General features: G+C 36.8%; 1 protein-coding gene across 2 annotated transcripts in view; it reads left to right on the top strand.

Moving 5' to 3' along the window:
• PPP3CC (protein phosphatase 3 catalytic subunit gamma) overlaps nt 1-12,823 on the top strand; it is a 128,226-nt gene extending 115,403 nt beyond the window's left edge. The window contains exons 11-15 of one of the 2 annotated variants that reach the window (XM_037813097.1): nt 1,411-1,437; nt 2,354-2,435; nt 3,058-3,155; nt 11,104-11,133; nt 12,324-12,823. In XM_037813097.1, coding sequence (XP_037669025.1) covers nt 1,411-1,437; nt 2,354-2,435; nt 3,058-3,155; nt 11,104-11,133; nt 12,324-12,493 — 407 coding nt within the window. In that variant the 3' untranslated portion in view covers nt 12,494-12,823. The remainder of the gene's footprint in view (nt 1-1,410; nt 1,438-2,353; nt 2,436-3,057; nt 3,156-11,103; nt 11,134-12,323) is intronic. The other variant, XM_037813098.1, reaches the window with a different exon arrangement.
• The last annotated feature ends 1,075 nt before the right edge of the window (nt 12,824-13,898 follow it).

A 13,898-nucleotide genomic window follows, 5' to 3' on the forward strand; every position in this document is an offset into this window, starting at 1 on the left:
TGGAATGGATGGAAGGAGAAGATGACATGGTGGAACTGTAGTCTATGGCATCCCTTGGGATTTGCTCTGTGATTGCCCATTGAATTATGCCTTGAATGTCTTCACCTTTCTATATATACCTTGTATTGCACTGTAAGGAAAGAACTGAAATTGTGGAACTGTAACCCATAACAATTTTTGAAATTACTTATATGACTGCTTGTTGAGCTGTACATCAAGAGATGACATCTTTCTGTATGTATGCTATATTTTACAGTAATGGAAATGGCTGAAGTTGTGGAACTGTGACCCATGACATTCTTTGAGATTTGCTAACTACTTGTGAAATCATACATTGAAAGTTATCACTGTTATGTATATATGTTGAAGTTCACAATTAAAAAATGGAAAAAAATAGTTGGTTAAGGGTAATTTTCATTGGATTTTTTGGATTTTTCAGATAAATAATGTTGTTGGCTTCCATATCTAGTTTGGACCAGTTATGATGGAGGGTGTTAGTGGTCTTTGAAGAGGAAACCTTGCTCAGTGGGCTCCTACTCTTATACTCTCAAAACCACAATGAAGTTCTACAACTTCTTATAATTCTGAGTAAAAGGAATTAGGAATGAGAAAATAATTCTCATTAAATAATAATTCTCATAAAAGGGAATGAAAAAATAATTCTCTGCTCTTATGAAAAAGTTCTTTCTGTAAAAGGTGAAACAAACGGCCCACTGCCAACAGAGCATGTGTTTTGAATCCTTTTGCCAGTTGTGGAGAGAAATAACAATGAGCCAAACAAACACATTTACACAGTTACCACTGTAATATTCTATATGTAGGTAGCTGTGACCATGGCACAGAATTTTTCTCAGTAAAGTTTGGTTTGTGCATCAAGGAACTAAACCTGGGTCTTATTAGTATAGTTTTCGACCACTTGGCAAACTGGTCTAGACTTTCATGGAAAAGCAAAAAGTATACATTTTTACATTTTATTTCTTCTTTTTTCCTGAATTCATGGGACTTTTACAGAGGATAGTCTTAATTCTTGCATCACATTATTAAGAGATTTGTAAGCTGTTTGTTCTGTCCTTTTTGTTCCTTGTTTTGGCATCATTCACTCCACAGGTATCTTTCTCTTTGCCTAATTTTATTTTTGTGGTTTGTGGATATAAAGAACATTGGCTAATAATAGATGTGAAGTAATATAAATCTGTGAACTTTTAAGAAATTGAAAAAAAACTATTGACAAAATAAATCTGAAATTTAGTATTCTATTATGATATCAAAGATGTCTCTTATGAGCTGAAAAAGAGCCTGCTTTTCGCATTGCATTTCACTTTGATTTTTTCTCTTCCATGTAAACTTAAATTTTTCTTCTCATATTTCTATCTTCATCTCCTTGTTTCTTGGTGTCTCTTCTCCCTGAAGATCCCTACATTTCAAGCTATCAGAAAGGTACCTTATTAAAATGTGCTACGAGCTTAATATTTGCTGCCCTGTACCACCAAAACCTGTTAGACTTTTTTTAGTTGATAGTTGAATAATTTAAGAAGAACTCTCCATCCTCGCTTTCTGTTATAGTATGAATGCTTTATATAGACCTGCTGTATGACCCCTCAGGATTTTGAGAGCTGGAGGGTGAGGAAGGAGAGACCATGTTTGTTTGTTTATTTTTCTGGCTTTTGAATGTGGTTACCTAATACATGCCTGAACTTTGGCTTGTTATGTGTGGGCTTTTCCTTGAATCTTAGATGAGTAAAGGACATTAAGTTGAGTTAACTTTTTTGAACTTGCCAATCTTCATAATTTGTACTACATAGTTGTCTATAGGGGGAAATAATTTACCAGTTTGTGAATAAGTGAGGATAAAGTAGCCCTTACTAAGCTTTGGAAAGCTAGCTGTATGTTGTGTTTACATGCAGAAGAAAACTGCTCATATGATCACTTGCCATTTGGCAGGCCAAACCCTGCATCCTAACATGCCCCCACAGCATTCTCAAAAGAGATCTTTGCTGTAGTAGCTGTCTTTGTGAAGTTTGTTTATGTGTGTGTATTTCATTCTTTGGTGTGTTCATTTCAGAACCACAAATAGGTCCCTGCCTCTGATATGATAGATCTACCCTTTTTTTTTTTTTTTTTTTTTTTGTGGCCTCTCCATTTTCACTTCATCTTTTTCTCTTCTGGGTTATTTTTTCTCTTGCTCCTTAGAACTCCCTAGGATTTTTGTTTGTTTAGACTAACTTAGGCCTTGATTCCTTTTTTAAATACAACAGTTTCTTTAACTAAATAGGAAAGACCTGTCATCCTGCATTTTTTTAAACCTATCTGCTAACACATTCCTTTAACTCACTTATTCTTTGTATTCTCTAAGGAGGCACTACAGTTCGTAAGGAGATCATCAAGAATAAAATCAGAGCCATTGGGAAGATGGCCCGGGTCTTTTCAATTCTTCGGTAAGGAAAAGTCTGTCACGGTGTGGGATAAAAGCCTTTTGAAAGTAAATTAAAAGTTGATCTCAAAACAGATGTTTAGAATTGGTATTTGGTATTGGAACTGCAAGTCTTTATGTTGAGGGATTGAATCAGACCTACATGTAGAAGTGACTAAAAATATTCTGGCAAACGTTCATTTGGTACTGGCTTAGATGTAGTGAATGTAGGTTTTGTGTGGATTTTGGAGCCAGATTGCTTATGATCAAATCCTAACTCTGCCTCTTTTTAGCTGTATGATCTTGGATTTAACCTCTGTGCCTCAGTGTCCACATCTGTAAAATAGAGATAATAATAGAATTTACCTCACAAGGTTTTTAGGATGATTATATGAGATAATAAGTGGAAAACATTAGAACAACTCCTGGCTTTCAGATGACTCTAATTGCAAAGCAATAACTGACTGTTTAAAATTGGAGTATTTACAGGAAACATCTCTTTTTGGGGGGTCAAGGAAAGGGTGGGAGACAGGAGACTCTTTCCTCTATCCCTATGCCTTTGTTTCTTAACTTCTTTCAAGGCTGTTTTGAATTGCTGAATGGTGGGCTCCCTAGCATTAACCCAGGGCTTTGATCTTCCTTTACAGGGAAGAGAGTGAGAGTGTGCTCACTCTCAAGGGCCTGACTCCTACAGGTACACTTCCTTTGGGTGTCCTCTCAGGAGGCAAGCAGACTATTCAGACAGGTGAGTATAAGAAATGCTCCTTTCTTGGAAGGTGTATGGATTGAATTCTGTTCCCAAAAAAGATAGGTTCAAGTCCTAATTCCCAGTTCCGTGAATGTGACCCTATTTGGAAATAGGACCTTTGAAGGTGTTATTAATTAAAACGAGGCTAAAGTGAATTAGGAGGGATCTTAATCCAGTATGACTGGTGCCCTTATAGGAAGAGGGAAATTTGGACATAGGCAGAAAGAGAGAATGACCATGTGATGGAGGCAGAGATTGAGTTATGCCATAAACCAAAGAATGCCAGGATTGTCAGCATGCTACCGCTAGAACCCTATAGACTTCAGTGGAAGCATGGCCCTGTCAACACCTTGATTTTGGACTTCGAGCCTGTATAACTGAAACAATAAATCTCTGTTGTTTTAATCCATCCAGTTTGTGGTACTTCATTACTGCATCCCTAGGAAACCTAGATACCATCTTTTGGTACTGGAAAGTGGGGTGCTGCTGTAATAAATACCTAAAAATGTGGAAGTGGTTTGGAATTGAGTAGTGAGTAGAGGCTGGAAGAATTTTGTGGCACTCTAGAAAAATCCTAGATTGCCTTGAAGAGACTGTTGGTAGAACTATGGATGTTAACTGTGCTTCTGGTGAAGTCTTAGAAGGAAATGATGAATATGTTATGGAAACTGGAAGAAAGGCGATCTTGGTTATAAAGTGACAGAGAACTGGGATGAATTATGTCCTAGTGTTAGATGAAAAATAGAAAGTAGAACTTGTAAGTGATGATCTTGGATACTTAGCTGAGGGGATTTCAAAGCACAGTGTAGAAGGTGCTGCCTGGTTTCTCCTTGCTGCTTATAGTAAAATGTGAGAAGAAAGAGAGAATTGAAGAATGAACTATTAAACAAAAAGGAACCAGCAATTGATGATTTGGAAAATTCTCAACCTGTCCTGATAATGTGCTCTGGAAACAGGGCTGAGTGTATGATGGACAACCATTTGCTAAAGAGATTAGATGTGTGACTTGTGAATCCAAGCAACTTTATCAGGAGCCAGGAATAGATATGTGGTTATCCAGGAAAGATATGTGGGAAGACCCTTTTGTCTGATGTCTTGGACCCTGTGAATTGCATGTAAGACTGACAACATTTTTGAGAATTTTATATCAGCAGGAACACTGCCTGCCTGGGCTGAAAGGGACAGAGATAGGACAAAATGAAGGAAGAATGACTCTAAGGGCGGAAGCTTAGATGCAGAGGTCTGGGCTGAAGGGACTTCTTTGGGCCAAGAGTGTGGGGCCGCTACTCTGGTGTTAGCAGAGGGTGGGGCCACCCTGCTGTTTGCAGATCATGTTGCTGCCACCCCAGTGGGCCTAGAGGATGGAGCATCAAGCCACAGAAAATGACTCTTCAGCCTTGAAATCTAATGGAATTTGCCCTGCTGGTTTTCAGACTTGTTTGGGACCCTTTTTCTTCCTTCCAATTTCTCTGTTTTGGAATGGGAATGTCTATGTTATGCCTGTTCCACCATTATGTTTTGGAAACAGATAACAAGTTTTATAATGTCACAGGTCTCTAGATGGTGAGGAATTTTGCCCCAGGATGGAATATACCCATAACTGATTAAGATGAGATTTTGGACTTATGTTGATACTGGATGTCTTAAGGCTTTGGGGATGTGGGGTGAAATTAACATATTTTGCATGGGAGACATGAATTTGGGGGCACCAGAGGGCAGACTGTTATGGATTGAATTGTGTCCCCGCGAAAATGTATGTTCAAGTCCTAACCCCAGTCCCATGAATGTGACCTTATTTAGAAATAGGATCATTGAAGATGTTATTAGTTAAGATGAGGCCAAACCAGATTAGGGTGGGTTCTAACCCAGTTTGACTGGTGACCTTATAAGAAGAGGAGATGTGGACACAGAGGGAGAAGATGGCCATGTGACAGAGGAGAGATTGAGATATGCCACAAGCCAAAGAAAAACCATGGATTGCCAGCTTGCCACCACCAAAACCCTACAGACTTCAGAATAAGCATGGTTCTACCACCTAGTTTGTGTACTTTGTTATGACAGCTCTAGGAAACTAAACTACTAAGGTTACCTTGTAGTCAATGTAAAATTTAAAATTGGGGGTTTCTTTCAGTAAGTGGTACTGGAATAATTGGATATTTATATGGAGGAAGAAATGAATTTTGACCCTTACCTTTCCCATATACAAAAATTAATTCAAAATGGATTATAACCTAAATATAAAAGATAAAACAATAAAACTCCTGGAAGAAGGTATGGAGAGTAGGCGTTGGGATAGGGAAAAAGTCCTTAATTAGGACACAAAAAATACTACTGTTAAAAAAATTAATAAGTTGGATTTTATTAAAATTAACAACTTATATTCATGAAAATACATGATTAAGAGAGGGAAAAAGCAATCAACAAATTGAGAGATTTTTATAATACATATATCTGACAAGGACTTGTATACAAAGTATATAAAGAACTCCTGCGATTCAATATGAAAAGGCAAACAACTAATAAAAAATGGTCGAAAGACTTTAAAAGGCACTTCACAAAACAAATGGCCAATAAGTATATAAACAGGTATTTAATATAGTTATCCATCTGAGAAAACCAGTATGTGCCCACTAGAATGAATAAAATTAAGAAGTCTGACAATACAAAGTATTGGTAAAGATGTGGAAAACGGGAATCATCATTTACTGCTGGTTGGCTTGTAAATTGGTTCAACTACTTTGGAAAACTGTTGGGAAATAAAGATAAACATGCACTTACCCTTATTAGTGAGCAATTCCACATTTGGTATATAGCCAAAAGAAATTAGTGCATATGTCTACCAAAGGATGTGTGTGAGAATGTTCACTGCTGTTTTATTCATTATAGCCCCAAACTGGCAACAGCCCAAATGTTCATCAGTAGGAGAAAAGAGAAATAAATTGTGTTATATTTATGCAATAGAATACTACTCAGCAATAAGAATTAACATATTTTGGATACATGCAACAACATGGATGAATCTCACAGACATTACAGTGAACTAAAAAAAGCCAGACAGAAAAGAACACAGACTGTCTAATTTATATGATGTTCATGAATAAGAAATCTAGTTGATGCTAATAGACTAGATTATTAACCAGGAAGGGGCCCAAGGAAACTTCCAGGTTATGGAAATCTTCTATATCTTGATCTAGGTGTAGTTACACATGTGAAACATATTTAAGAATGTATTAAGCTTTACACTTTAGACTTGTGCACATTATATATTTATACTTCAATTAAAACAAGTTTTTTATTGTTGGAGTTTCTCAGTCAAGGAAGTATTTTGCCTCTTGGCCTGCAGCCATATTCTGCTCCAGTGCCACAGTCACCTCTTTACCAGAGTGTCAGTTCTGAAACTTATATGGGAGCTGATTTCTTTTCTTTTCTTTTTTTTTTTTTTTTTTGCCCCCATTTTTCTACTCATCCATCCATACACTGGACAAAGGGGAGTGCGGTCCATATGGCTTTCCCAATCACATTGTCACCCCTCATAAGCTACATTTTTATACAGTCGTCTTCAAGATTCAAGGCTTCTGGGTTGTAGTTTGATAGTTTCAGGTATTTACTGCTAGCTATTTCAATTCATTAGAACCTAAGAAGGGTTGTCTATATTGTGCGTTAGAGTGCTCACCAGAGTGACCTCTTGGCTCCTTTTGGAATCTCTCTGCCACTGAAGCTTATTTCATTTCCTTTCACATCCCCCTTTTCATCAAGCAGATGTTGTCCATCCCACGATGCCAGGTCTAGATTCCTCCCCAGGAGTCATATTCCACGTTGCCAGGAAGATTTACTCCCCTGGGTGTCAGATCCCACGTAGTGGGGAGGGCAGTGATTTCACCTGCCAAGTTGGCTTAGCTAGAGAGAGGGCCACATATGAGCAACAAAGAGGCATTCAGGAGGAGGCCCTTAGGCACAATTATAGGCAGGCCTTGCCTCTCCTTTGCAGCAACAGTCTTGCCAAGGGCAAGTCCCATGGTAGAGGGCTCAGTCCATCAAACCACCAGTCCCCTATGTCTTTGAGCACATCAGCAACCATCGAGGTGGGGACGCCCAACACCCCTGCGTTCTCCACCAGGGGAGCTGATTTCTAAGGAAGGGATTTATGGATCCTGGAATGAAAAGATTGATGTTTGTAAGAAACAAACATAGATCTGGTCAGACAAGAGGAAGAGACCTGAGATCACATCATTGGATGACTAATTCTAAGCATGAAAACTGGAGTTGAAGCGTTATATCTTAAATTATTTCACTGCTTTTTCACGCCCTTGTTTTATTGAGTTGTCTCTCTTTATTTATGTTTTTTCTTTTCCACCTCATCCCCCACTTATAGGAATCCTTTGTCTTCTATGGCAGTTTCACTGTATTGACTAATAGGAAAAAGGCCATTTTTATCTTTTGATAGGATTGAATTCCTTATTCTCTTTCAGATTGAATACTGGAATATTAGAGTTTAGCTATTTAGAAGAAATAATATTTTTTCCTTAGAAGTATACAATTTATTTCTTTAATTTCTGTGGTTATATAAGGATCAGTAAACTGTTTCAGATTGAGTTTTTTCTCTGAAATAAATGTGCAGTTTTTAATGAGGAAAATACTTTTCTCCCATTGCTTTGCTTGGTAATTAGTCATGTGAGATATTCTAAGAGCAGTGTAAACCAGCTTTCACAAAGGTATTTTAGAGTAATAAGGAAGTAACATGGGTTAAAAAAAAAATGTCCTATAGTATCCTTACTTGAAATGTTTTGAAAATTTGCTGATCCACAAAGTTGTTTTTATCTATGCCATTTCTTTCTAGACCTTGAAAGAGCAAATCTGCAAATCTGAGATGAGTTACAAAAAGAATTTTATAGATCTGTTATTTGGGGATTTATTTGTTTGTTTTAAGTTCTTGGTCAATCTTCTATTCTCAGTCACAAATGTATCCAGATTCTCTTCATTTCTGATTTGAATATGAGTGTTTTAATCAATACTGGATCATTATTAATACTTTGGAAATTGATGGAAATCTTAAGAAATGTGTGAAAAGAACAGAACTAAAATTGGTGCCAACGTTGTAGAGCTTTTTATTCTCTCTTATTCATTAACAGGCACTGAGTTTGTGTGTGTGTGTGTGTGTGTGTGTTTCATTCTCACATCAGAATCACAATTTCACAGGTTCATTGGCAAACAAAGCATTAGTTGAAAAAGGCGTTTCGTTGCTCATATAACTTTACTAAGAGAGCTTTTGACCCACAATATCCCATATGGCCTTACAACATTCATTCATTTATGCCCCAGCCTGTTCCAAGAGGGAATTTTAGTGAGTTACAGCATACATGCAACGCAGTGAAATAAAATAAATACACTTGGAAGTTGAGTCATAAAGGAATACAAAATGAAGCCAAACTGTCAGCCACAAATTTGATTCCAAGCTTACTGCTAACTAAAATAAAGAGAAAAACCAAGAAACAACAAGATTCACAAAGACCATAAAATAAAAACAGATCATTTAGAAATTGAACTATATCAAAATTAAAAACTTTTGTGCTGCAAATGGTACCATCAAGAAAGTGAAATGACAACCCACAGAATGGAGAAAATATTTGCAAATCATATATCTGCTATGGGACTTGTATCTAGAATATATAAGGAACTCTTCATCTCAACAATAAAAAGATAAATAACCCAATTTTAAAATGGCTAAGGGATTTAAAAAAACATTCTCCCCCCCCCAAAAAAAAAGACATACAAATGATCCATAAGCATATGAAAAGAGGCTCAACATCATTAGCCATTAGGTAGATGAAAATCAAAACCATGATAACAATTCACACCCACTAGGATTACTATAATCAAAAAGACAGATCATAATAAGTTTGACAAGATTATGGAGAAATTGGGACCGTCGTATACTGCTGGTGGATTGTAAAATGGTGCAGCTGCTTTGGAAAACAACCTGGCAGTTCCTTAACAATTTAACATAGAGTTACCATATGACCCAGAAATTCCATACCTCAGAAATATGAAAACACGTCCACACAAAAACTTATACATAAATGTTCAGAACAGCTTTTGTCATAATAGCCAACCTAAATGTCCATTAACTGATGAATGGATGAACAAAATGTGGTATATGCATACAGTGAAATATTATTCAGCCATAAAAAGAAATAAAGTACTTATATCTCCTTCAACATGAATGAACCTTGATAATATTAGGCTAAATGAAAGAAGCCAGACACAAAAAGTCACATTTTGTGTGATTCCATTTATATAAAATGTCTAGAATAGGCAAATCCATAGTGAAAGAAAGTAGAGTTAGGAAGAGGGGGTAGGTGAGGGAAAAGGACAGTGACTGCCAATGGGTAGTCTTTTTGTGGTCATTAAAATATTCTAAACAGATTGTGGTGATTGTTGCACAATTCTGTAAATACACTGAAACCAGTTAATTGTATACCTTAAACAGGTAAATTTTACAGTATGTAAATTGTATCAGTACAGATGTTAAAAAGAAAAAAAATATATCAGTTCCTCAGTTTCATATGAGTGTTTCTTATAATGTCCCTCAGTTCAGGCTGATATCATTAAACCAAAGGCAAAAAGCAATTCTAGGAGGGCCCAAAACAATGTAATACTAGTACACATTTTACCACATAGCTTGTAAACTCTAATTAGAGCAAATTCTGTATACAATTTCAGGCAATGCTTTGTTCTGCCACTTCCTAACAGTTACATCTGTGATGTACTGTCAGAATGCACTGTAATTTTCTTGGAAGCTTATTTTTTCCATTTGAGGAGATTAGAGAGAACGTGACGTTCCTTTAATATGTGCGTATATATGGTTGGCAAATGTAATCACTTGATAAGTTGATGCCAAGTATCTATTTTTCACATTGCGTTAGGAAGTTAACTTTAGTTCTTCCAGTTCCTCCTCTCCTGTTGATATATAAAGCCTCAAGAACAACAAACTGTTACTGCTCATTATCCTTCCCTGTCTTCTTCAAGGAAATTGGTGTTGGAAAAACTGACAGAATTCTCCTAATACAACCTTTCTTGCTACAACCTATAACCTTTTCATATATTAGGGTTTTTACTGTCTAAAAAATAAGATGCAAGAAGGTTTACCTGTTGGTACTAAGTTTTAAATTGCCTCCCTTTCCATCATTCTGAGGGAGAAGAGAGCCTTCTTAGTAGTTGGTCTGCTCTCTTGCACAGTGAATGGAAGCCATATGGGTTGGAAATGTCAGCCTCTGCTATATCTCTAATCCCAGATGGTACGTGAATTTGCATAGCTCTATGCTTTTGTCAGCTTATGCTCGGGGGTGCTTAGTACTCCACCCCCGAGCAAGAAATAACCCCTCACTTTTAACCCATTTCAGAATATCAGTCTGTTATTCATAAGACACTCCTTTTTATCTAAATAATTTAAAAGGACAGTTGAACCCCTTAGTTGCTTGAGAGCAATAAGTAGTAGTTTTAAATAGGTTTTTTTTTTTTAAATAGGACCCAGGGGCAGCTCATTTAATACCATCTGAGGTATTACAAATTAAAGAACAATTGTGATGTTAAATTATTTGATTTGACGAGTTTAACATGTGGATAGCAAGTTAATAGTTAGCGATTTAAAGTGAGGAAAGCAACATAATTAACTCTTGGTTTCCTTATAATCAACTTGAATGACCCAGTGTCTTAGCCATGATACTATTTCTAAAGCATTCCCATGCCACCAGAAATGTTAGAAACTCTCTCCACCTCCTATTCTACTCCATAGTCCTCTTGCTTCTTTAACTAGCTGATTTTATTATAGATGGGGATAGGCTCAAAGGTGGGACCCTGGGATATCTGTGCTGGCAGCAGTGCTGTTGGTTTACTCACTCTTTTTCTGTCTTCATTTTTGCATGCCACTGCTCCTGCCTTCTTACAGCCACGGTAGAAGCGGTAGAGGCCCGGGAAGGTATGGCCATACTCCTTTGAGAGATGTGATTGCGTGTCTGTGTGCTCATTTTAAAAAGATTAATCAAGAGTTTGAAATCTTTTATTATTACATCACCAGAACTATAACACTGAGGGAAAAATTAGATATTTCTAGGCCTGCTCACAAAGCAAGTGTTTCCTTTGTGTACTGTATTTGTATTAATTTAAATGACTCTCACAGGGCTAGAGACCTTTCTGGGCTCTATCAATTTTAATGCAATGGCTGAAGTTTAAGAAACTGGTCATGAGGGGTAAAGTAGTTTAATCCTTTATCCTTTCCATATGCAGGAGGCATACATTTGATTACAAGATATTCAAACAGGTCTGCCTTTTTAATCTAATGATTGTAAAGGATATCAGGAACAGAGGCAGAAGTAGACAGGAATTTAGTTTGATTCATTTCTGAGGTTGCCCTAAGGCAGTCAAGCTAAATTATCTTTGTTTTTATGGAAACACATTTTAAGTAACAGATTATCTAGGAATTTATGGATGAAAACCATTGGAATTGGTAAATCTTTATTATAAGTTTAATTTTCTTGTTAGGTAAGGTAGTCCAAAATGGGAATGCCTTTCCTTGACTATACAAAAGTTGAATCAGTAGGAAAATACCTAGAACCTATTTCAATGGCTTTTAATTACCTTTAGCTCCTGGTTGTGCTAGATAAAAAGTTGTTCTTCTAAACAAAGATTAGTTCTTTTTTGTTACTTTTTTGTGGTCAGTGTGATCTTTGAGCTTAAAATAACTGTTCTGTGTTTAAACAGTTCTATTCTAGTGCTGTTGCCTTTTTTTGCTATCATTGAGCTCCTTTCCCATTGAGCACCATAGGACCCTCTTTCTCAAATGCATTGAATAAGAACTTGTTAGCTTTTTGTCTGATATACTTATGCTTGAAGCAAGTATCAGTTGTCCAATTGTATTGAGCTTTTATGAAAAGTATTCTCACAATTTCTGTTGCCTTTTGGGCCTTAGAGAAGCAATAGCTTCAGACAGAGCTAATTCAATCAAACATATGCCTACTGCCTTCAGCAGACATGTGCTCCATAGCCACTCTTCTGTGTTTTTCTCTAGGAGATTGTTGTGTGCTAAGAAACTTTATTAACCTTGTCAGTTTGCAGCCTAATTGAGATTCTCCCCTCACCGCACCCCAACCCTTTCCTGTTTTTCTCTAGCCATCAGAGGGTTTTCGCTTCAGCACAAGATACGGAGTTTTGAAGAAGCCCGAGGTCTGGACCGAATTAATGAGCGGATGCCACCCCGAAAAGATCACTTAAACCGTGATGGGCCATTGAAATTGGTAACCTCTGTGCAAAGAAGCAACCAAGGGAAGAAAACCCAGTAATTGCTCAGAGTCCTGCTGTGGTACAAGTGGATCCAAAACTTAAGAACAAATTTTATTTATTATTGGAAAACAAAACAAAAACAACTTAATGTAAATCTGGAGGTGCATTCATAATTCAGTCTGCATTTATTCTGTAAGAAAGGTGACCGTTTTATAAATTCTTTTAACTTATGTTCAATTTATATAAAAAGAGCATCTGTTTTGTTTTTCTTTTTTTTTCCCCCTGACTTTTAGAAACTGTTTTTTGTTAGTGTATATTTGAAATCTTGTGCTATAAAGGTGACCTTCTCCTAATAAAAGGGCCTTGGAAACCTCACCCTGGATTTCAGACTTGACCTAGTCAGCCTTTACTCCTGTTTTTGGAAGATAATATCTTTCATTTAAGACTGATAACTTTTCAAACTCAAGAGGCTGGGTCTTTTCTTTTTCCTTTCTGCCTGGGTGCCATTGAAGAAGATTTCTTAGATTTTGGAGGCTAAACCTGCTTCTCGCAGAAAACTTGACTGTGGTAGAACTTCTAAATGAATAATCTGAAACCCAGGAATTTTAAGGGCCAAGGAGAATGTGTTATAGTAAAGCAAAATTAAAAATAATAATGAGAGATTTTCTTAGAATTACTTAAAATTTGTCCATCTAACCATGGGCATGATTGGTTGAAACTTCTCTTTAGACCCCTGGAGGAAAAAAAGACTTTCAAAAAGCTGTAGCTGTTACCAGATCCTTTTACTTTCATTTTTGAACCTGAGGTGACCTACTCTCTCTACAAAGGAAGTTACATTTCTAAATATTTTATAAATACCTTCAACAGAACCTTAGACAGCAAGAAGTATTTATGCCCTTCCATGATATTGCATCAGCTATTGCATCTATTCTCCCCATGGTCCTTATGTTTTTCTGTGCCTGTATTTCTGAAACCAACCAGGTCAATGTAAATTGACTAGGGTGGGATGATCCCCATGTGAATTGAGAGTCTTGCCAAATGGCCTTGGATTCCTGAGGATTTCCTATCTTCTCTATGTTTCTACATCTTTTAACATTCATTAGGTTGAACTATATGTCAACCTCTGTTAGCATATTTTGGAATACAAAAACAAGTGTTCAGATACTAGTGTTTGAATAATCTTCCCTTATTTGTTTTTCAAGTCACAGTGAACCAGTGAAGGAAATTTTAGGAATCTGTAGGCTCCTGTTTTTTGGTTTAGATTGATCACAGGTGCCATATCACAGTACTGATTGGTCAGCTCAGCAGTGAATATGCATGTCTTGGGCATACTGTATCAAAGCTTGGAAAATGAAAATCCATGGAATTCCTTAATGTCATTTGGGATGTGGGATTCCAGGCATTAAAGCAAGTATCTCAGACAGTAGTGCTTCATGTTGGAGCTTCAAAGAAACTAGGAACCTT

This window comes from Choloepus didactylus, chromosome 20 (genome assembly GCF_015220235.1).
Source record: "Choloepus didactylus isolate mChoDid1 chromosome 20, mChoDid1.pri, whole genome shotgun sequence".
Lineage (NCBI taxonomy): Eukaryota > Metazoa > Chordata > Mammalia > Pilosa > Megalonychidae > Choloepus > Choloepus didactylus.